General features: G+C 40.8%; 2 protein-coding genes across 3 annotated transcripts; one reads left to right on the forward strand and one right to left on the reverse strand.

Annotated features, from left to right (window-relative positions):
* The first annotated feature begins 1,454 nt into the window (after positions 1-1,454).
* LOC115101409 (lipase member H-like) lies at positions 1,455-18,310 on the forward strand. The gene is made up of 11 exons (XM_029620873.2): positions 1,455-1,541; positions 3,355-3,418; positions 3,691-4,061; positions 4,173-4,281; positions 4,426-4,527; positions 4,627-4,716; positions 4,864-5,031; positions 5,388-5,477; positions 5,773-5,881; positions 5,995-6,168; positions 16,900-18,310. Exons 2-11 carry the CDS (start codon positions 3,361-3,363, stop codon positions 16,982-16,984), a joined length of 1,356 nt encoding a protein of 451 aa, XP_029476733.1. The 5' UTR covers positions 1,455-1,541; positions 3,355-3,360; the 3' UTR covers positions 16,985-18,310.
* Positions 18,033-21,614, reverse strand: LOC115101410 (SH3 domain-containing kinase-binding protein 1-like). Of its 2 annotated transcripts, XM_029620875.2 has the most exons (5): positions 20,441-21,614; positions 20,018-20,071; positions 19,487-19,752; positions 19,244-19,307; positions 18,033-18,610 (listed from the first exon to the last, which is right to left on the reverse strand). In XM_029620875.2, exons 3-5 carry the CDS (start codon positions 19,711-19,713, stop codon positions 18,596-18,598), a joined length of 306 nt encoding a protein of 101 aa, XP_029476735.1. In that variant the 5' UTR covers positions 19,714-19,752; positions 20,018-20,071; positions 20,441-21,614; the 3' UTR covers positions 18,033-18,595. The 2 variants fall into 2 exon arrangements, with proteins under 2 accessions (XP_029476735.1, XP_029476734.1); XM_029620874.2 differs by lacking the exon at positions 20,441-21,614 and having other exon boundaries at positions 20,018-20,154.
* Positions 21,615-22,013: the final 399 nt, after the last annotated feature.

The following is a 22,013-nucleotide window of genomic DNA, read 5'->3' on the forward strand; positions in this document are numbered from 1 at the left end:
ACACATTTATTTGTACTGGTCCCCCGTGGAGATGCCTACAGAGCGATGCCTTGCCTTACCTACTGGGTTATGTAAATAGAAAGGCCGTTTTTCATGTTGGCTCCCTAGGAGTGAATAGACTATGTCATGCTTTCTGCACTGCTCTTCCAAAGACCTAGGGCTGTATTCAATCAACTTTGATTGAATGGGACATCTTGTCAGGTAGCTGCTCTGTTCAGCTCACTCAATCAGTGCTGTCTGCCCTGCCAATCAAGCAAGTTTGGCACCGCAGCAACAATGGAGCTGGCTAATGCATAACACTGACTACATCATATAGTAACTGGCAGTCAGGAGTGCTGACTACCTCCATATATTTTTCCACAACCAAAGATTGTGTTGTTTTACTTCTTACTGCGTCCATTTGTCCCATATCTCATTATAATTTTGTCTCTGTTGTCCTTTGATTTCAATGTTTTGTGTACTGTATTTGTGATATTGAATTTTTGCATGTATGAATGTGTTTGCTTTGCTTCACTATTGTCTTTTTAGTTTTTCCTTTCTCCAGCCTTTTATCATACTTCAGTTCCCTGAGCTACTGTATGTACCTCTCTTTCTTTCTCTCTCTCGGAGGACCTGAGCCCTAGGACCATGCCTCAGGACTACCTGGCATGATGACTCCTTGCTGTCCCCAGTCCACCTGGCCGTGCTGCTGCTCCAGTTTCAACTGTTCTGCCTGCGGCTATGGAATCCTGACCTGTTCACCGGACGTGCTACCTGTCCCAGACCTATTATTTGACCATGCTGGTCATTTATGAACATTTGAACATCTTGGCCATGTTCTGTTATAATCTCCACCCGGCACAGCCAGAAGAGGACTGGCCACCCCTCATAGCCTGGTTCCTCTCTAGGTTTCTTCCTAGGTTTTGGCCTTTCTAGGGAGTTTTCCTAGCCAACGTGCTTCAACACCTGCATTGCTTGCTGTTTGGGGTTTTAGGCTGGGTTTCTGTACAGCACTTTGAGATATCAGCTGATGTACGAAGGGCTATATAAATACATTTGATTTGATTTGATGTGTCTCTAATGCTGTTAATAAAATATAAAACTTTTTGACAAGAGACAATTGTGTTTTTATGGCAAGTGAAATTGTCAAGGTCTCTTCTGATTGTTCTACCAGCAGGTTGCAGAGTTGATTATTGTTATTCTTTAATTATTTGTTACTTTTATTTCTTCTTTTTTTTAGGTATTTTTCTTAAAACTACATTTTTGGTTAAGGGCTTGTAAGTAAGCATTTCACTGTAAGGTCTACACTGTATTCAGCGAATGTGACAAGTTTAGATTTGATAGATACTAGAAAGCTATCTCAGCAACCTGAGTAGGAATGTGCCAAATTATGTCCTTGGGCAGGGGGGTGTGGCCAGGCTAGAACAGTGGGAGTTTATATCGCTCTGTGGTGTCACCTCTTTTACTTTCTCTATTGAACACAGACACGCAGACATGAATAGAGGGCTCTGGAACTTGACACACTGAGCGCAGGGAACCAGTGCTCCCAAGCTAACAACAAGGTAAGGCTTCCACAATGTCTCAATTCCTTTCTGCTTATCTCTCTCATACTCCCTATATTTCTCCCTGAATAAGGTTTTAAAGATTCTTCAGCAGTATTATTATTCTATCATAGAGTAGATTGTTGGCAGAGCAGACTACAGCATGTACACTATGGAGAATGGCATTACGGCAGGGTTTTTATTACTGTTAACATGTGAGGTCTAATCATGTAAATAAAACACGTTGTCTGTGAGCAACATGTACAGGCATTGTTCTTCTGATTGTGTGGATTAACCTTTAACCTTTTTTTTCCATTCTAATTACTGAATATTAAAACCTACAATCTACCTGCAGTGAAGCCATTCAACATTCACATTGCATTCAGTCATCTAACCGGCTCCCGGTTGTGTGGATTATTAGCTTCGTGTTTTGACGACAATCCAGCTCAGTACATGATCACATCCAAGAAGTTTTGAACACAACTACAAGAGTTAACCACAAGGTTTCACATTGTTGTCACAGGGTAGATCAACGGTGTTATTACTGCATTAGGTTTTGGTGGTCAGAAACAAATGTTTTCCTTTTACCAAATTCCTTTTGATCTATTTTATTATCTCTCTATCTCATTCTCTCTCTCTCACACATACACACACTTACTTTTATGCATGCTATAGGCTTACACATTTTTCCTAGGAATACATTTTTATTAAAAACTGTACTAAGACAAAGATTGGATCCCTTTCTCATACAAACAGGAATTGAAACTGTAGGCGGGAGGGTGAGGCAACTTTGGAAGTTACTGTCCCTTGAGTTCCAAAGAATGCAATGTGCTACTAATTAGGAAGGTGTCTGTGCTGTCTTAGTGGTGAGCACCAATATCACTAATGCAATATGATATCATTATTGTTTGAGCAAGGCATATCAAGATATTGTTTTATCCTTGCTGTTAACCTACACTTTTATGTAAAAGAGCATACATGACTGTTCCGGCCGGCTGTCACAAACCCTCTCACAGGCTCTCAGTTTAGCATACTTAACTTCCTGCTGATGGCTTCCCATTGTATTCAAACTGACTGGGAAGGTTAGGACCCCAGAACACTCATACCTGACCCAATGGGCAATCAGCAAACAGTTGTCTGAATTTCACAAGCCTTTGAAGTGAAGCCCACACAGTCCACATAATGTAATTCAAACCAATGTGATATCGACATTGGTTAGAAAAAATGCAGCTGATACTTGCCATAGCAGTGCCCATCAGTAATGCCTATCACTGTTCGAGTTGAATGCAGGATCAGTCAGGAAGAATGTCTTCCTATCTCCTCATTCATTTTATTGTAACAACGAATAAAGCCACACACATGGGATCACACACTGCAGAATCAGGATTAGAAAACGACCTAGTAGATTACCTAGTGCTGATCTGTCATTACATTTACATGACCAGAGTGCTGCTTCAGTATCAACCTATGTCCATGAGCTGTTCTGATGACAGAGTGACTCTCCAGTGACAATTGAGGGATACTTCTCAATTGCAATCAAAAATAGCTCACTAGCTTTAGAGAACTTACACTTTTCAAAATCGTCCCTCTTTTGCCTGCTCTACAAGTTCACACATGCCCTTATTGATGCGGTGAAGCAAATGCAGCGCCACGGCATGCCCAGTAGTACACAAATTCACCATAATCACATAATCACAAATGTAAGCGAGAGGGACAGAGATATCCAGCTCAGTCAACTGGTCTCATCATGTTAATGTACAATCAAATAGTGTTATTTTACAATAGTTGGAGAAAAAGGTTCACCCTGTTTTATGACATTTTGTAACCATTGCAGACCTGAATGATGATCTTTTGGTGGTTCCTGGCACTGCTGCTGGGATCTGTTGAAATATATAGAGGTATGGTGACCTAACACACACACATGCACACACACACATACATACACACTTGATTAAGTGCACTTTAACTGTGCTACACATAGGGTGGGGACATCAAATAATACCCCCCCCAGCTATTGGCAGACCATTTGGGAACTTTAAATCATCACATAAATAGGCTGTGTAATCAGTCACTTAAAGGAAAGGCTGCTTATGTTACTTCCCAATCAGCAATGATGGTGATTTCTTCTTTCTGACTCTCTCTCTTTCCCCTTCACTAACCCTGTCTCTAGCCCATGAATGTGATGTGTTCACTTATCTGGACCTTTATCACGCTATCATTGGAACCAGTCTGTATGTGAAGCTGTTGCTGTACACCAGAGCTAATCTGACCTGTGGTCAGGAGCTGTCCCACCATAACCTGTCAGCCCAGCCCCAGTTCAACCTCACCAAGCCCACCACTTTTGTCGTTCATGGCTACCGTCCTACGGGCGCTCCGCCCAACTGGTTGAATAACATCATAGAGCAGCTGTTGGCCCGCGGAGACATGAATGTCCTGGTGGTGGACTGGAACCGCGGAGCTGCCAATATCAACTACCTGAAAGTTGTGACCTACTCACGAGATACAGCGGACAACCTCACTGCCTTCATTCGAAACATGCAGGTTATTAAGAATGAGTGCTAAGTCTGAATACCTAACATATTTGATGAGGGCCAAATGTATTACTTTGTACTAACAGTGTAGTATCTCCTTTGCCTGTTTTGTCTGTGTCAGGAGAATGGTGCCTCTCTTAGTTCCATCCATATGATTGGGCTCAGTCTAGGAGCTCACATCACAGGCTTTGTTGGAGCCAAGTTTAATGGCAAAATTGGGAGGATCACAGGTTAGAAGAGATTTTCTTCGTTGTTGTTTTTATTATGGATACAAACTTTAGAAGTCTTTTAAAACCTTGAATACACTATAAGTTTGCAAAGAGTGGTGAAATTAAGATCCTACATCTGTACTGATCTGATATTGACCTGATCAGCTGTAGATCCAGCGGGGCCTCAGTTCAACGGGAAACCCCCTGAGGATCGTCTGGACCCTACAGATGCACAGTTTGTAGACGTTGTGCACACAGACATGGACGGTATGTGCCTCTGCTTGCCTGTTTGGTTTAATACAATGGGAATCATGTAGTCATGTAATGTGTTTCCTCTTCTGTCACGTGTTCATTGTGCATTACCAGCATTTGGTTTCAGGAAGCCTTTGGGCCACATTGATTTCTATGCTAACGGTGGAGCCGACCAGCCTGGCTGTCCACTGACCATCTTATCAGGTAAGTCGCTTAGTAAGAGATCGTCCTTCGAATGATACATTAGATATGAATTCAACATGTGTATCACATAGTTTATTCCTGTAATGGTAAATACATCACTGATGTCCTCTAAATCCATCCTCAGTTCTCCCCTTCCTACTCTCCCAGGATCTGGATATTTTAAGTGTGACCACCAGAGATCAGTGCTCCTCTATCTGGGTTCCCTGAACCGGACCTGTAACATCAGAGCTTTCCCCTGCACCTCCTATACTGACTTCCTGGACGGACTTTGCATGGATTGTGATCAATTCAAACCTGCCGGATGCCCTGTATTTGGTGGGCCCTCTAACTCCCCTTAGATTCATGAGTTTCATCTCATTAAAAGCTTTTTTTAATCACATAAAGATGTGATAGTTTACCTACTCGCCAAAATCAAGGCCTTAATTAAGCTAATGTACTGTACGTTACTGAATCGCACATAGGCTGCACTTACACATGCAGCCCAATTCTGATATATTTTTTTCACACTAGTTGCTATTTTGACCAATCACATCAGATCTTTTCACATCAGATATTTTTCAGAGATGCCTGTCCAATCGCAACCATAGTTCTTCAATGTGAAACGCAATCTGTTCTGGAAGGCAGTGTCCCTTCACGTATACATAACATGGCTGTTTTATCTGTTGTTTCAGGTTATGACATCATAGAGTGGAAGGAGTCTCTGGTTCCTCTGCAGCAAACCAAGGCTTTCTTCACCACCAATAAACAGACACCATACTGCAGTAAGAGGATAATCATCAGCTTGCACACACGTTTGACCTCTAAAGAGAGACTTGCCGGGAATACTGTTGTACATAATGGCCAGTCATTTTTCTGTGACGGTCTTCCTGGTCTAGCTTTGCGTGCCTGGCTTATTTTAAATGATCAGGCAAACGTACAGTATAGCAACACTAACAAGAGCTCTGTCAAAGTTGTTCAAATATGTTACTACGCCTATTCAATGAATGGAAACATACAGAGTCTGTAATTAGGTCATTGGTCAGAGTATTTACTTTTTTACCTCTCTCTCTCTCTCAGAGACGAGCTATTGGGTGGACATTGTAACATGGAACCATGATACTCGCTGGGGCTACATCACCATAAAACTACACAATGGTAGTGAGGTGACAGAGGCAACAATAAACCAGTAAGTAACTATTTACTCACTGTATCATTACCAAAACAACACATACTGTACATACAGTATAGAAAGACACTCTGGGGAATCTCATTAACATCTCATATGCTCTCCTTCTTCAGTAAAGCATCCAGTTTTAAAAAGTACTCAGAGACCCGATTACTGGCCCAGTTTGAAAAAGACCTTCAGAAAGTCCACAAGATCTCAATCAAATTCTCCAGGGTGAATGCATTTAAACCTAAGTACAAACTACGGGTGCTCCGCATCCGTCTCACACACCTGGAGCGCAAAGACAGGTCAGTGTTCCGTCACATCCTCTTTCCTCTAAAGCTTCTATCACGTGTCACCTATTTTCTACGTGGCACCTTTTCTTTTACTTTTCCCTTTCATGTTGTTGGAAAAGGTTGATAGCGATTATAATTTGATTAAAATTCGAAATGTTAAATAAACCTTGTGTGAAGTCAAATGTGAATCCTGCCGATGCAAGGGATCTTTTGGGGTTGAGTGAAGAGTAAAAAGTCTGTTGTTGCAACAGGAAATTATCCTTAGATAATGACATCCTGTGTATCTGCAGTTTGAGGTATACTGTAGAAATGTTATATGTTCCATTTGAAAAGCAGCGTATGTTGAAAAAGGAGCAAGGTTTTATACCCAGAGAGATAGCATATGCACACTTAGAGACACACATAAATCACTGTATACAGTAAGTGCACCCATCCAAAATTGGTCCATTTCGAGTTCTGTGCTGTTGAGGATTTCTGAAAATTGTGCTGTACTTATGGTATGTGTTAATCCATTTGGTATGATAAGTTACAAATTTGCACAATGTACAATATGTTACAAATTTGCTAAACGTATGAGATGTTACGAATTCCAATTTGTTGTGGCTAACGTTAGCGAAGTGCTTAGGGGGCTAACGCTAACATTAGCTAGCCCTAGATGTTAGGGTTAACCTGTCTAGGACTGGGGTTCCGCTAGCGGATGAATCTGTCAGGTTGGATTGGGAGCATTGCTGCACGGCTATTTTCAGGTCTCTCCAGAGATGTTCGATCAGGTTCAAGTCCGGGCTCTGGCTGGGCCACTCAAAGACGTTCAGAGACTAGTCCCGAAGCCACTCCTGCGTTGTCTTGGCTGTGTGCTTAGGGTTGATGTCTGGTTGGAAGGTGAACCTTCACCCCAGGCTGAGGTCTTGAGTGCTCTGGAGCAAGTTTTCATTAAGGATCTCTCTGTATTTTGCTCTGTTCATCTTTGCCTCAATCCTGACTTGTCCCTGCCACTGAAAAAACATCCCCACAGCATGATGTTGCCACCACCTTGCTTCACTGTAGGGATGGTGCCAGGTTTCCTCCAGAAGTGATGCTTGGCATTTAGGCCAAAGAGTTCAATCTTGATTTCATCAGATCAGATCATCTTGTTTCTCATGGCCAAGAGTGTGCAAAGCTGTCATCAAGGCAAAGGGTGGGTACTTTGAAGAATCTCAGATATAAAATATATTTTGATTTGTTTAGCACTTTTTTGGTTACATGATTCCATGCGTTATTTCATAGTTTTGATGTCTTCAGGATTATTCTACAATATAGAAAATAGTCCAAATAAAGAAAAATCTGGAATGAGTAGGTGTGTCCAAACGCTTGACTGGTACTGTATATACTGTATAAATAAATATATATCTTTTTTCATTGTTGGACATAAAAGACTGTAAAAACACCAGGAAATCAGCTCCAATTTATTTTAATTTTGTTCATCTGTTCCCAAGTATTCCGATGCATAATAGAAAGGCACGTGATCGTATACAAGTACGCAAGTTTTGAAATGATTGTTTACGTCAAATTATATTATAACTGTTTGAGCTTCTTGCAGTCAATTTGTAGTCTACAAATTATTTGTAATTATGTTCCAGCCCCCAGACCATCTGCTCAAGAAAAGAAATTGGCCTGTTTTTATAAAAAAAAAATACCTTTATTTAACTAGGCAAGTCAGTTAGGCTACCCTGCCGCCCCTGTGGCTGAATCTAGTTGATGATCCCTGACATACATTATCCCAAAATGGTGTCAGTTTGTCACAATATATGTAATAGGTTTCCTTTGTGCTTTTTGAATCTCTAACAGAGATGTGACATTTGGTGGTGCATTACATGCATTCTGGCAGGAGTGAGGTAAGTCCTATCGATGATCTTAAATGGCATTATTTTATGTTTTAGGTTGTAGGGCAGGTATGAACATTTTCACATCTCTGTGACCAATTGTTCTCCTCAATTTCTTTCTTTAGATCTGTTTCCCATTTTTCCCTTATATGTTCTGAACCATCAGGTAGAGTTTTAATCAACCCTTAATATAACTTCAATCAACTTCTTTGTTGTAGCAGCTTCTTTCAGTATTTCTTTCTGTGCCAGAGGCCTTAGGTGTATCCAGATTCTGTTGAAGCGATTAAATACGATTTCAGAGTTGTAAGGACTTGAAGAAATTGGCCTTGGATAATACAACTCTTTTATTTTATTGATTGAATGGCAGTGGAGATTTTTTTAAAATCACGATGCCACTTTGGAACCAGAACTTAAATGTGTTGTCATTAAACACTGGATGTAAGGTGGGGTTATTCCAAATAGAGGTGCCTGGTTATATTGGTTCTTTCCACTTCATGAATTTATGTATATTTTCCCAAATACGAATGGTATTGAGAATCAAATCAAACTTTATTTGTCACATGCGCCGAAAACAACAGGTTACCATGAAAATATTACTTACAAGCCCTTAACCAACAAAACAGTTCAACAAAGAGTTAAGAAAATATTCACCAAATAAACTAAAGTAAAAAATTATAAAAAGTAACACAATAAAATAACAATAATGAGGCTATATACCAGGGGTACCGGTACCGAATCAATGTGCGGGGGTACAGGTTAGTTTAGGTAATTGGTATAAGTAGGTAAGGGTAAAGTGACTATGCATACAGTTGAAGTCGAAAGTTTACATACACCTTACATTTAAACTCAGTTTTTCACAATTCCTGACATTTAATCCTAGTAAAAATTAATCCTAGTAAAAAGTTGACATACACCATACATTTAAACTCAGTTGTTCCCAATTCCTGACATTTAATCCTAGTAAAAATTCCCTGTCTTAGGTCAGTTAGGATCACCACTTTATTTTAAGAATGTGAAAAGTCAGAATAATAGTAGAGAGAATGATTTATTTCAGCATTTATTTATTTTATTACATTCCCAGTGGGTCAGAAGTTAACATACACTTAATTAGTATTTGGTAGCTTGGGTTAACTTGGGTCAAACGTTTTGGGTAGCCGTCCACAAGCTTCCCACAATAAGTTGGGTGAATTTTGGCCCATTTCTCCTGACAGAGCTGGTGTAAATGAATCAGGTTTGTAGGCCTCCTTGCTCGCACACACTTTTTCAGTTCTGCCCACAAATTGTATATAGGAATGAGGTCAGGGCTTTGTGATGGCCACTCCAATGCCTTGACTTTGTCCTTAAGCCATTTTGCCACAACTTCGGAAGTATGCTTGGGGTCATTGGAAGACCCAATTGGAAGACCCATTTGCGTCCAAGCTTTAACTTATTGACTGATGTCTTGAGATGTTGCTTCAATATATCCATATAATTTTCCCTCTTCATGATGCCATCTATTTTGTGAAGTGCACCAGTCCCTCCTGCAGCAAAGCACCCCCACAACATGATGTTGCCACCCCCGTGCTTCACGGTTGGGATGGTTTTCTTCGGCTTGCAAGCCTCCCCCTTTTTCCTCCAAACATAACGATGGTCATTATGGCCAAAGAGTTCTATTTTTGTTTCATCAAACCAGAGGACATTTCTCCAAAAAGTACAATCTTTGTCCCCATGTACAGTTGCAAACCGTAGTCTTTTTTATTGCGGTTTTGGAGCAGTGGCTTCTTCCTTGCTGAGCAGCTTTTCAGGCTATGTCAATATAGGACTCGTTTTACTGTGGATATAGATACTTTTGTACCTGTTTCCTCCAGGTCCTTTGCTGTAGTTCTGGGATTGATTTTCACTTCCGCACCAAAGTACATTCATCTCTAGGAGACAGAATGCGTCTCTTTCCTAAGCGGTATGACGGCTGCGTTGTCCCATGGTATTTATACTTGCGTACCATTGTTTGTACAGATGAACGTGGTAGCTTCAGGAATTTGGAAATTGCTCCCAAGGATGAACCAGACTTGTGGAGGTCTACAAAAAAAATTCTGAAGTCTTGGCTGATTTCTTTGGATTTTCCCATGATGTCAAGCAAAGAGGCACTGAGTTTGAAGGTGGGCCTTGAAATACATCCACAAGTACACCTCCAATTGACTTAAATGATGCCAAGTAGCCTATCAGCAGCTTCTAAAGCCATGACATCATTTTCTGGAATTTTCCAAGCTGTTTAAAGGCACAGTCAACTGAGTGTATGTAAACTTCTGACCCACTGGAATTGTGATACAGAGAATTATAAGTGAAATAATCTGTCTGTAAACAATTGTTGGAAAAATTACTTGTGTCATGCACAAAGTAGATGTCCTAACCGACTTGCCAAAACTATAGTTTGTTAACAAGACATTTGTGGAGTGATTGAAAAACGAGTTTCAATGACTGAAACCTAAGTGTATTTAAACTTCCAACTTCAACTGTAGATAATAAACAAAGAGTAGTAACAGTGTCAAAACAAATGTTGGATTGTCTGTTGTTTTCATCAACGCCATGGACCCGAAGTAGTAAGTATATTTTAGATCATACAGTATTACATTTGTGGCTTCGATACTCTTCCACTCACAAGGATAGTCTGCTGTCCTTTGACCGCAGTAATACATCTTCATATGAGGTATTCCAAAACCTTCAGCTGTGTAGGGTAAGTTTAAAACTGTCAACTTGACTCTTGAGGTTTTCCATTCCAAATAAAGTTGGAGAGCAGACCATTTATTCTATTTAAAAGTTGGATGCAATTGAAACTGACAAGGCCTGGAAAAAATACATCAACCTTGGTAATATATTCATTTAGATTATGTTGACCCTACCTAACATAGAAATAGGGAGAGATCTCCATCGCTGAACATCAGATCCAAACCTATTAAAGGAGAGTAATTGATTTTATATGCCTCCTCCAGATTGCATGGTATAAGTACACCTAGGTGTTGCATATGTGTGTTTGTCTATTTCCACTTAAATGTACTTTCTAAGCAGAAATATATATTATTTCAGTTTTCTCCCAGTTCACTTTGAATCCTGATACAGCACCATAGGTGTCTAACAGATAAATAAAGTAAAATGTCAGCTGTAATCTGCATACAATGATATTACATGTTGATCTCCACCAATCTCTATGCCCCAGATTGAGCCATGATTTCTAATGATTGATGCTAGGGGTTCTGTGGCTAGAGAAATAAATAACTTGACAAAGGTCTTCCCTGTCTTGTCCCTCTTGATAACTTAAATGATTCAGAGATCTGTCCATTTGTTTGTAAAGACACTTGTACAAATTTGTACAATAGTTTAATCCACTAAATACAAACCGGACAAATTGATACTGGGTGGAAGGCTCTGCATTACTTTATTTTTAAGTAGCGGGATTGTAGCCAAACATAGTGACTTGGGAAGTAAATTTTTTTCTAGTGCTACTGTGAGCGTGAGTAACATTGGCTTTAATCATTTGGGTCAAAAATGTCTATAACATTCCACTGGGAATTCATCATTACCAGGAGATTTCCCAATTTGTAGATTATTGATGGCCTCCAATTGTTCACATGGGGTAATGTTTCTATCCATATACATTTTCTCTGGGCCACTTATAATTGGTGAAACAGCCTTAAGGAAATTGTCTATATCCTCCTTTGAGCTTTTGTTTTTCAGATTGATACCGTTTGTGATAGAATGTTTTTAAGATCGAGTTCATTTTAGAAGGATCCATTGTCATACTACCATCTTTGGTTTGAATGTTATACAGTAGATGGGATGTTCCTCTTCCTTCTTTCTCTCTCTTATTGAATTTGATGGCAGCAATCTCTGCAGATCGGGTGCTTATTGTGTTATATTCAAGCTTCAAAGTGTTCCAACACATCTAAATTGTGTTTTCTTTCTAAGTCGTGGATTTTCTGTTCAATTATTCTATATGGGGTCTTCTTTTTCTCATGTTAAGAGTTAGACATGATACACCCTCTTGCTTTACCAGATTCCCAGACAATAGTTGGGCATACTTCATTGTATAAATGTTTTTCCAAAAACATCTTTCTGTGTTGAGTAACATTTTGTTAAATCGCTATGTTTTTGCATTTGAGCTTGAACATAAAGGTCAAAGGGCTATGGTCTGTAATTATTCTAGGAAAATGCACTATATATATATATATATATATATGCACCGAGCTATATATATATACAGTGCCTTACGAAAGTATTCGGCCCCCTTGAACTTTGCGACCTTTTGCCACATTTCAGGCTTCAAACATAAAGATATAAAACTGTATTTTTTTGTGAAGAATCAACAACAAGTGGGACACAATCATGAAATGGAACGACATTTATTGGATATTTCAAACTTTTTTAACAAATCAAAAACTGAAAAATTGGGCGTGCAAAATTATTCAGCCCCTTTACTTTCAGTGCAGCAAACTCTCTCCAGAAGTTCAGTGAGGATCTCTGAATGATCCAATGTTGACCTAAATGACTAATGATGATAAATACAATCCACCTGTGTGTAATCAAGTCTCCGTATAAATGCACCTGCACTTCGATAGTCTCAGAGGTCCGTTAAAAGCGCAGAGAGCATCATGAAGAACAAGGAACACACCAGGCAGGTCCGAGATACTGTTGTGAAGAAGTTTAAAGCCGGATTTGGATACAAAAAGATTTCCCAAGCTTTAAACATCCCAAGGAGCACTGTGCAAGCGATAATATTGAAATGGAAGGAGTATCAGACCACTGCAAATCTACCAAGACCTGGCCGTCCCTCTAAACTTTCAGCTCATACAAGGAGAAGACAGAGATGCAGCCAAGAGGCCCATGATCACTCTGGATGAACTGCAGAGATCTACAGCTGAGGTGGGAGACTCTGTCCATAGGACAACAATCAGTCGTATATTGCACAAATCTGGCCTTTATGGAAGAGTGGCAAGAAGAAAGCCATTTCTTAAAGATATCCATAAAAAGTGTTGTTTAAAGTTTGCCACAAGCCACCTGGGAGACACACCAAACATGTGGAAGAAGGTGCTCTGGTCAGATGAAACCAAAATTGAACTTTTTGGCAACAATGCAAAACGTTATGTTTGGCGTAAAAGCAACACAGCTCATCACCCTGAACACACCATCCCCACTGTCAAACATGGTGGTGGCAGCATCATGGTTTGGGCCTGCTTTTCTTCAGCAGGGACAGGGAAGATGGTTCAAATTGATGGGAAGATGGATGGAGCCAAATACAGGACCATTCTGGAAGAAAACCTGATGGAGTCTGCAAAAGACCTGAGACTGGGACGGAGATTTGTCTTCCAACAAGACAATGATCCAAAACATAAAGCAAAATCTACAATGGAATGGTTCAAAAATAAACATATCCAGGTGTTAGAATGGCCAAGTCAAAGTCCAGACCTGAATCCAATCGAGAATCTGTGGAAAGAACTGAAAACTGCTGTTCACAAATGCTCTCCATCCAACCTCACTGAGCTCGAGCTGTTTTGCAAGGAGGAATGGGAAAAAATGTCAGTCTCTCGATGTGAAAAACTGATAGAGACATACCCCAAGTGACTTACAGCTGTAATCGCAGCAAAAGGTGGCGCTACAAAGTATTAACTTAAGGGGGCTGAATAATTTTGCACGCCCAATTTTTCCGTTTTTGATTTGTTAAAAAAGTTTGAAATATCCAATAAATGTCGTTCCACTTCATGATTGTGTCCCACTTGTTGTTGATTCTTCACAAAAAAATACAGTTTTATATCTTTATGTTTGAAGCCTGAAATGTGGCAAAAGGTCGCAAAGTTCAAGGGGGCCGAATACTTTCGCAAGGCACTGTATATATATATTGTATATATATATATATATACAAAAGTATGTGGACACCCCTTCAAATGACTGGATTCGGCTATTTCAGCCACACCCGTTGCTGACAGCTGTATTTAAGCCAGCACACGTCCATGCAAACTCCATAGACAAACATTGGCAGTAGACTGGCCCGTACTGAAGAGCTCAGTGGCTTTCAACGTGGGACCATCATAGGATGCCACCTTTTCTGCCCTGCTAGAACTGCCCTGGTCAACTGTAAGTGCTGTTATTGTGGAATGGAAACGTCTAGCAGCAACAACGGCTCAGCCGCAAAGTGGTAGGCCACACAAGCTCACAGAAGGGGACCACTGAGTGCTGAAGCATGTAGCGTGTAAAAATAATCTGTCCTCGGTTGCAGCACTTACTACAGAGTTCCAATCTGCCTCTGAAAGCAACTTAAGCACAAGAACTGTTCGACGGGAAGCTTCATTGATTTCCATGGCCGAGCAGTAGTACACAAGCCTAAGATCACCATGCGCAATGCTGAGCGTCAGCTGGAGTGGTGTAAAGCTCGCCGCCATTGGACTCTGGAGCAGTGGAAACGCGTTCTCTGGAGGGACGAATCATGCTTCACCATCTGGAAATCCGACGGACGAATCTGGGTTTGGCGGATGCCAGGAGAACACTACCTGCCTGAATGCATAGTGCTAACTGTAAAGTTTGGTGGTGGAGGAATAATAGTCTGGGGCTTTTTTTAATGGTTCGGGCTAGGCTCTTTAACGCTTTAGCATACAATGCCATTCTAGACAATTCTGTGCTTCCAACATTGTGGCAACAGTTTGGGGAAGGCCCTTTCCTGTTTCAGTGTGACAATGCCCCTGTGCACAAAGCGACCTCCATACAGAAATGGTTTATCCAGATCGGTGTGGAAGAACTTGACTGGCCTGGAAAGGGCCCTGACCTCAACCCCATCATACACCTTTGGGAAGAATTGGAATGCCGACTGTGAGCCAGGCCTAATCGCACAACATCAGTGTCCGACCTCACTAATGCTATTGTGGCTGAATCGAAAAAGTACCCGCAACAATGTTCCAACATCTAGTGGAAAGCCTTCCCAGAAGAGTAGAAGCTGTTAAAGCAGCAAAAGGTCAAAACATATTGATACAACAGTAGCTAAGATGGGGAGAAGTAAATCTCTGCTCTACCTTTGTAACAGCACTATCAACAACGCAGGTCCTACAGGCCCTGGTTTTGTCGCACCTGGACTACTGTTCAGTCGTGTGGTCAGGTGCCACAAAAAAGGACAGGAAAGTTGAAATTGGCTCAAAACAGGGCAGCACGGCTGGCCCTTGGATGTACAGAGAGATTGACTTCATCACTACTTGTTTTTATGAGAGGTATTGACATGTTGAATGCACCGAGCTGTTTGAACTGCTCGTGCACAGCTTGGACACCCATGCATACACCACAAGACATGCCACAAGAGGTCTCTTCACAGTCCCCAAGTCAGGAACAGACTATGGGAGGCACACAGTACTACATAGAGGCATGGAACTCTATTCCGCATCAAGTAACTGATGCAAGCAGTAAAATTAGATTAAATAAAACAGATTAAAATACACATTATGGAACAGCAGGGACTATGAAGCAACACAAACATAGGCACAGACACATGCATACACACACACACACACACACACACGATAACACGCGCACTATACACATGCATACACATGGATTTTGTACTGTAGATATGTGGAAGTGTTGGAGTACGGCCCTGAGGGCACACAGTGTGTTGTGAAATCTGTGAATGTATTGTTATGTTTTTTAAATAGTATGAACTGACTTAATTTTGCTGGACCCCAGGAAGAGTAGCTGCTGCTTTGGCAGGGGATCCATAATAAATACAACTCCATATTAATGCCCATGATTTTGGAATGAGATGTTCGACGAGCAAGTGTCCACATACTTCTGGTAATGTAGTGTATTACACATTCAGAAACACAGTCAATACAATAAAACAATGCCTAAAGGGATGTAGTTAAAGGCGCCAAAAGCATTATGTATTGTCAAATAAATATTGCATTTGTCATGTACATGGGATTAAATGTGACCACATGGACTTCTTAATCCTGTTGTGAAACTTTTAATAAACTTGTTTTATTATTTCCAAACCTGTTTCCATTAAATTAAAGAGTCAGACAAGTGCATGTATTTTACTCAGGACTTTTGTTCTAGTTAGTTGATTGAGGATTTTATAATAATAATAAATTATATTAATAATAAGATTTAATTTGTATAGGGGCGGCAGGGTAGCCTAGTGGTTAGAGCGTTGGACTAGTAACCGGAAGGTTGCAAGTTCAAATCCCCGAGCTGACAAGGTACAAATCTGTCGTTCTGCCCCTGAACAGGCAGTTAACCCACTGTTCCTAACCCGTCGTTAAAAATAAGAATTTGTTCTTAACTGACTTGCCTAGTAAAATAAAATAGTGCTTTTAATTACAGCAAGAATCTCAAAGACCCTCTTAAAAAAAAAAACGTTTCAGTTAGCCTATTGACAGTTCTGGCTGGAGGCGTTAAGAGTCCTGGTTTCTAGAAATGGTTCCACACCCAGCTGTCAAAAGTAAGGCATTAGTAGGAGTCTGTATAGTATCTCAATCTAGTCCTAGCCAGGCAAGGAGAGGTTGGTACTTAATGTTTACGGTAGAAGCCCTGCTCACAAGAGGGTGAGGTAGCATGGGTATTAGACTCTGAGGATCGCTCGCTATTCGATAAGGCCCTTGCACCGAGGCTTAGTCCAGACCCAAGCTGTGACCAGTCTGTTGTCAAGGCAAAGAAGCATTTTACGGGCCGCTTGGGATCAGGGACAAGGAATAACTGACTGCTGTGAGATAGGCATGTCCGGGTTGAGACCGATTCGCGAGAGGAGAGATATAGTAGCTTTAACAATATGTGAAGTCACTGTTTCCTCTGTGCATTTTGCATAACATTTTCACCTCTCATCTTACTTCTTGTACCCTTTTACTAAATCATCCATGTCACCCTCTCTCACACACAGGCCTCTCTGCCGCTATGACATTCTCGTGGAGGACAACAGAGAGGTGACCTTCAGATCCATCCCCTGTGAGGAGTCCAACTTCTGAGACAATAACAGATACACAGTATGATGTAGAGAGTCAGCAGTGGCCATTTGATGGCCCTCTGGGTAAATGGAGTGAGGCAGTTGACCCAGGTAGCCTACATGCTACTCACCCTCTGGTCCGTGTATTCAGTGGCTTAAGTCTAGTATGAGTCCAGAGCATTGTAAATGTGTGTGATGATTTTAATGAATGATATATTGTATTCATTTATGATTTTTTTTAAAGTACTATGATGATTGTGTCTGTATCACTGAGACCACTGTGTGGTATAATATCTGTGGGAAACCACTACTAAATTCATATTTTATTAACGTAAATACATATGACATTTTTGGGAATGAGAGCCACGTCAATGGGTCATTACACGAAAAGAGTGCATTTTGTATCCCTTTGATATCTTAATTAACCCCTCTATGGAAAGAGGAGACTCTCTCGAACACGATTGTGTTCTCCGTTTTGCTCTACGACCCCCACAAGTGTCTTGGGACTCGTCTGTCAGTAAATATCAGTTGTTTTGCTCTAGGACCTCACAAGACTTCTGAAGGTCCCACGGTACCCGTTTAAAAAAAGATTGGAAGTGTATATGGAGACTGTTTAGTGCCAAAAATAAGGGTAAATACGTTCCCTGCTCTTTCTTATATCTCTCAGATATACGACAGACACTTAAGAACTAACTTCCTTTAGATAATTTTTTTAGCTAAATAATCCTTAGTATGACCTTAAAACAATTCCATATAGCTTAGTAGAACACCCCCCCCCTCTTAGACAGGGCTTGGACTGTTTAGTGCCAAAAAGAAGGGGTTTATTGTACATATATTTTTTAAACATCACGTGGAGAATTCAATACAGATTTTTTATATGAATAAAGACTTGCTAAAGTGCCAAAATGAATCATTTTGACATGTCCCTCCTCTGTGTCCCTCTGTGCCCCTCTGTGTCCCTCTGTGCCCCTCTGTGTCCCTCTGTGCCCCTCTGTGTCCCTCTGTGTCCCTCTGTGCCCCTCTGTGTCCCTCTGTGCCCCTCTGTGACTTCTTGGAAGATTTTAACTGACTTGACCCCAACATTTCTCCAAGTTTCCACCCTCATTGTAAAGCCCCAACCCTGTTATGGTCAACCCTGTTATGGTTAACCCTGCTACTTAATTTGGCACTTAAAGTTAGGTGAAATCAAACGTTTTTTTGACCAAGTTACATCAAATTGGTGGAATGACCCCAATACAATTGAACATGTACCTTAAACCACTTGACTTAAAGAACATGCTTGTTTTTTTGTTTTTATTTTATAAAAAATGTCACATAATAAGCTGATATAAAATGTTTTTGTAGAAGATGCTCATTAGTTTTATTTTGTTACATACGTTACATCAACTTTTCTCAAATAGACAACAAAGATTGTTCATTATATTTAAAAAAATATTCACTATAGTTTTTCTGTTGTTTCATAAATGATTGATACTATACAGCAAATTCCTGTCTGGATTTCATTGATACTTAATTTTGAGAGAACATTCTAAGAGACAGATTACCACTTGTTCTGGCATTGTTGGTGATGCCATGCTGTTTGAGCCTGCCTGCTCATTTAGACTTCTTGCTGCTCATTTAGGCTTCTTCATCTTCATGCCACGTCCATCTGGGACACAAGACAACACACAGACATGAGACCCAGAGGTAACATCAAGTAGACACAAGAGCAAGCTAGCACTGCACCATGATAAGAAATCAATCTGACTTGTAATAAACTGACATTTGTCTTAAAGGCCCAGTACAGTCAAAATTCAGTTTGGTTTGTGTTTTGTATCATATTGCACAACAGCTGATTAGTGTTATTCCCTGATAGTTGCTGGTTGAAAATACAATCTACAGAGGACCTTCTAATCAGCAGGTTTGCATGGGCGGGAGTTTCAACTTACCTGGTGACATCACCAGGTGGTAAATTGGTTAATAAACTAATAACAATGAGAGTTCAGATTCCCCCCTCCCCACTCAGACCACTCCCATACATTCCTTGCTAAATTATTGCTATTTTTGTAAATGTAACGGAGAACTATTATAGTAAGGTACTTAATTGTTACCCAGAAATGATTTCATATTGATATAAAAACAACTGCATTGGGTCTGTAAGTCAGGAAAAGTGAATGTCATAAAATTGATCACTAATACAATGTGGAGGTACACCCCTAATCTTTGTTAGGTACATATTTGATAGAGTGATGTATTCAGTACTTGGATCATATGCAGACGTCTACCGACAGACCTGCAGTACCTGTAATGACAAGCGAATCCTTTTCTCCTCATCCAGCTCATTCATCAGCAGATGAATCTCTTTGCTAACACACAGAGAAGAGAAATCTTAAATCAGTGGCACACTTAGAAAACGCAATACAATACATTACTGTAGTTGCACACACAGAAATAACAATACAAAACAACAGTTGCACAAACAGAGATACTTTAACAATAGAAGACATTAATGTAGTTGCACACACTGAGATAAACAAAGACTTACTTGTGCTGGCTCTTCATCAGTTCGACCTCATCCCTTAGGTCCCGGAGCTCTGTCCGCAGCTGCTCGAGGGTCAGTTGGCACTGGGCACCTGGCTCTCTCCTGGGCTTGGGGTCAGAGGTAAGGTGAGGGGGCAGGGTAGCATGCAGGATAGCTGAGAGAGCCCCAGGGATGAGTGTGGAGAAGGGGTGTGGCGCACTGGCACCAGTGGATAATGAGGAGGAGAGCATTGTGGGTCTTGAAGGCCGGTGAAGCTTATTTTCAACCACCTGTCCAACGACACACCACAACAGTACAACTGGTCAGACAAATTCAAGAGGCATGCAGAAGATCCTTTTGGGTGTAAATGTTTTGATGGAACAATATTGATTGAATAAGCAACTCTATAGACCACATTGACATTGGGCAGCATGCATAGTAAGGTGAAAATTTAATTACAGGTAACACTGGGGTATTTGTAGGTGCTGCCAGGCTGCTGATGAATGATATGACAGAGGAGAGGTCCTCTTTCTCATTCTCTTGCGTCTCACCCACCTGTGTAGGGGATACCTGTAGGTCTTCCTGTATGTCAAGGTTAGACTGAGGAGCCTGAGGACACAAGCAAACACAGACAGAGAAACATGAGGATTGAAAGAAGGATTTTGTTATTTTGATTGACATATATCCTGTTACATGTACATGTTGTTATGGTAATATTGTGGTCGTTTGATCTGTAGTCCTTAATGACTATAGTATATGGAATACTTCAATTTAACACACGCCAAATGCACTTGTGTTGTCTGCCACCTTGCCAGCTCAAATTAGGTCAATTTAACTCAAGGACAAATGGGACACAAACAGAACACAGTGAGTAGTTGAAAAGTTTCCTCAGAGACAATAAACAACCCCTCTCGCATGCTTCACTACTCCACAATAATAACCACATAGCCATTGACATCAGTGTACAAATATACATACCAGTGAAAAAATCTTTGACTGAAATCTTTCATCCGCCACACGTGCTGCCAATTGGTTCAGGGTCTCTGTGACTGAAACACTGTGTGACTCAAAATCTTCAATGTCTTGGAGAAATAAAACAAACCAACCAATTAGATAAATTGTTGACTTGAAGGCCTAATTAATGGTGGGGTCATTGAAGCAAAACAACAGGCTGTCAAAAACAGTGTCATGCAGTATTACATTGTTTTGCCATTGATGACAGTTTGGAGAATCTAAAGCGTCATAGGTGAGTTCAAAGGAACATAAGAAAGGATTTGAGAATGATGACATGGCTTGGCCAGAGCTATAGTTGCCCATGGAGACACAGAAGAATGCCAACGTGATTATGTCGAGCGACGAAATGAAAGTGAGAAAAGAGCTCCAGAAGCTTCACATTTTTATCTAAAAATGATGACAGAGTGGAGTGAGTTAAGTCAGTAGATAGTCTTTGGGATTTCTCCAACTAAGCACATTAGTCAATCAGAACATAGACATGCACGTGTTCAAGCCTATTTTGAAAAGCGTCAAACTTATCAGATATCAACAGCCAAGATGATAATTAATGAATCATTCTTTATCAAGAAAATAAACTAGGTTCAACTGTTGTTTGAAATATAACATGATTGCATACACTATAACCAGAGTGCTGTGCCCAGTAGAAGAAATGCCAAGCGCCAGCAGTTACCATTTGTTACAGCCAAGAAAATAGACAGCGACTGATTGACAAAACAGCAATCTTAGCTGGTGTTGTTAGGAGTTCTGCTGTACACACCTTGTTTGGCCAGTGTTCCTATCGCAATACAGCTCCATTGATGGTAACTCTATACCATTCTCTCCTGGTTCCATTGTAACCTAACATGAATTGTGCTAGTGTGATGAGAGGTGGTCTTGGGCGAAGTTTAGCACACAGACATGCTTACCACCAATACCATTGGGGCAGTCCCTGATACAACTAGTTTGCAGGGACACAGACTTGGGAGTACTTAAAGGGACAGACTACAGGGCATCGAAAACACACATTTATCCAATATCCTCCGAGGGGAGAGCAGGGTGCTGAGATCTATACAGCATGCCATGAAAACACACATTTATCCAATATCCTCAGAGGGGAGAGCAGGGTGCTGAGATCTATACAGCATGCCATGAAAACACACATTTATCCAATAACCTCCGAGGGGAGAGCAGGGTGCTGAGATCTATACAGCATGCCATGAAAACACACGTTTATCCAATATCCTCCGAGGGGAGAGCAGGGTGCTGAGATCTATACAGCATGCCATGAAAACACACGTTTATCCAATATCCTCAGAGGGGAGAGCAGGGTGCTGAGATCTATACAGCATGCCATGAAAACACACGTTTATCCAATATCCTCCGAGGGGAGAGCAGGGTGCTGAGATCTATACAGCATGCCATGAAAACACATGCCTGAAAACACGTTTATCCAATATCCTCCGAGGGGAGAGCAGGGTGCTGAGATCTATACAGCATGCCATGAAAACACACGTTTATCCAATATCCTCCGAGGGGAGAGCAGGGTGCTGAGATCTAT

Source organism: Oncorhynchus nerka, linkage group LG19 (genome assembly GCF_034236695.1).
Source record: "Oncorhynchus nerka isolate Pitt River linkage group LG19, Oner_Uvic_2.0, whole genome shotgun sequence".
NCBI lineage: Eukaryota > Metazoa > Chordata > Actinopteri > Salmoniformes > Salmonidae > Oncorhynchus > Oncorhynchus nerka.